Source organism: Grammomys surdaster, unplaced genomic scaffold (genome assembly GCF_004785775.1).
Source record: "Grammomys surdaster isolate TR1022 unplaced genomic scaffold, NIH_TR_1.0 131589, whole genome shotgun sequence".
Lineage (NCBI taxonomy): Eukaryota > Metazoa > Chordata > Mammalia > Rodentia > Muridae > Grammomys > Grammomys surdaster.
Genome location: NW_021622056.1, coordinates 1 through 2,752, shown reverse-complemented (window position 1 = coordinate 2,752; position 2,752 = coordinate 1). Strand labels below are relative to the sequence as shown.

At 41.7% G+C, this 2,752-nt stretch overlaps 1 protein-coding gene across 1 annotated transcript; it reads left to right on the top strand.

The window, feature by feature from the left end:
* The first annotated feature begins 10 nt into the window (after positions 1–10).
* LOC114615661 (interferon-induced protein with tetratricopeptide repeats 1B-like) lies at positions 11–1,902 on the top strand. The gene has a single exon (XM_028761334.1). It carries the CDS (start codon positions 53–55, stop codon positions 1,046–1,048), a length of 996 nt encoding a protein of 331 aa, XP_028617167.1. The 5' UTR covers positions 11–52; the 3' UTR covers positions 1,049–1,902.
* The last annotated feature ends 850 nt before the right edge of the window (positions 1,903–2,752 follow it).

Genomic DNA, 2,752 nt, shown 5'->3' with positions numbered 1-2,752 from the left:
GGACAAGGTGGAGAAGGTTTGCAAGGAATCTGCAAGTCCCTTCCGCTACAGGATGGAGTGTGCTGAGATGGACTGTGAGGAAGGCTGGGCCTTGCTGAAGTGTGGAAAACAATATTATAATCGAGCCCTGGCCTGCTTTGAAAAGGCTCTGAAAGAGGAGCCTGACAACCCTGAGTTCAACACTGGCTATGCAGTCGTAGCCTATCGCCTGGATCACAATGAGGGCACTTCTCTAGAACCTTTAAGGAAGGCTGTCAGCTTAAAACCAGAAGATCCATACACTAAAGTTCTCCTTGCCTTAAAGCTTCAAGATTTAGGCAAAGCTGATGAAGCAGAACAATACATTGAAGGAACTCTGCCAAGAATATCCCAGACCTATGTCTTTGGATATGTAGCCAAATTTTACCGAAGGAAAGGTTTTGTGGAAGAAGCTCTCAAGTTCCTTGCAAAAGCCTTGCAGAAAAATCCTTCCTCCACCTACTTGCATTTCCAGATTGGTCTTTGCCATAAGAAACGACTGATTCAAATAAAGGAAGCTACAAACATGAATCCTAAAGGGGAAGATAGAGAAAGAGCAGACCAATCCATCCGTTTGGCTATATGTCATTTTAAAAAGACTTTAAAACTGAAAGCAACATATGAGATAGCTTATGTTAATCTGGCCGAAATGTACTCAGAGATTGGTCAACTTGAAGAGGCTGAGGAAAATTTTCAGAAAGTGTTGAGCATGAGTAACTTGGAAGATCATATGCAGCAAGAGATCCATTTGCGCTATGGTCTCTTCCAACAATTCCATATCAAATCAGAAGACACAGCCATCACCCATTACTTAAAAGGCCTGAAAATAGAGGCGACTTCTCACTCCAGGCATAAACTTCTCAAGGCTTTGGAGAAGCTGGCTACAAAACGCATTCACCAGAATGTTCATGTCCTGGAAAGCTGGAGCCTCCTTGGGTTTGTCTACAGACTGAAAGGGGACACAAGTGGAGCCATGTCATGCTATGAGAAGGCCCTGAGGCTCACAGGAGCACTGAACCCAGAGTTTTGAGTTATGCATCATTAAGTGGCTTATTAAGTGTGGACATGACTCCCTATTTCTAACATTACTGAGGAAAAGCAGCTCAAGCTACTTCTGCTCCCCCAGAATGAAGTGGTATAGACTTCTGGCCAGCATAATCTAGAGGGTCCTGCTCAGACCTACTTAGATTGGTGGCTCTAGATGCAGCCAGAGAACACAACAAAGTCATTTGTTCAGGCTAGCCATTAAATTTCTGGGCAGGTCAGCTTTCTGGTCAACCATATTCAGAACTAATACTGATCTTCTTAGAGGCCCATTCTCTATGGAGGAATAAGCTAATGTAGTTGGAGGTACATGCCTTTCATTCTTTGCAATTCCCACCTGGACTTTGCTAAACATTTGTAACTCTTGGAGCTGAGGACAGGGAAGATTGTCTTTTTTTTTCTTAGCTTTCACAGTAGCTAATAGCATCTGCCTTCCCTCTGCCATCAGTACTTCTATCATTCCCTGATGTATATTTGTCAGGAATGTTAGCCCTTCCTCTTAGTTTTCTTGGAGGCTCTTCCAATGACAAGTGTAGTTTCAGCTTTAAAAAAATCACATTTGGTATGATTACTTTTTACTTACAGTAAAATGCACTTATTTTACTCAACAATTGTCTGAGCCCATGTACACTCCTTATAGGTTATTTCTGACATCCCTAAGTTCCCCGCGTGCGTCTTCATCCTCTATCCTTACCATCTCTAGGTAACCATTGTTCTGCTTCCATGGCTACAAATTAGGCAGACTTTTTGAGAGAGTATAGGTATTTTGAGAGAGTATAGTTTTTTTTGCTTGCCCTGCAGCCTTAAACACTAGAAAAAAAAATAAAGTTTGAACTTTGAGATTCTGTTGTGTATGAGAAATCAAAAAGAAAACCCAAAAGAGCAAAATCCCTGCTCATCTGTAAGAATTCTTTCTTTTACTTTATTTGTGAAGTGATCACATATTTCAGCAACATGAACTGAGCTGGTAGTACTGATTCCAACTGACATACTACAGACTGGAGTAGAAATGATTGCTTTGGAAAAGCACACACACAAAAACACACACACACCACATACACACACAATCACACAGACACAAATACACAGAGAGACACACATACAGAGACAGACACAGACATACTCACACAGACACACAAATACACACTCACATAAAGAGACAAACACATACACATAAAGATACAAGCACACATAAAGAGACAAACACACAGAGTCCAGCTTCCAGTGTCTTGATCCCTTTGAATAAAACAACAGAAAAACCCAGAAAGTGTTATTCTAGTACTAGCTTTAGTCAAACTTTGTGCTTGAGTGGATCTAACTGTGTCTATAAATCTTCTCCAGGGCCATCCAGTGAGCAGTTTTAAAAACTGGAGGAATCTACACATACACACAGACAAATAATAAACTCAATAAAAGTCATGCTAATTCAGCTGTGTTGAATCTACAAGCAACCAGACAACTTGAGACACTTCTGTGCAGTGAGCAGCTCAGTTTATCCTTTAAGGTGGAGAACCAGAGATTGCACTGACCTCATGATGGCGATCTGTTTCTGTGCTGAAGTGACAAGCTGGGTGTGGGCTGAGCAGTTCAGAAATCTCAGTCCACTGTAGGTGGACACTCAGGGGATTATATAAGGGTCAGTGGGGGGAGAGATGCATCAGCTGATGCTATACTGAGGACTCACGTTTGT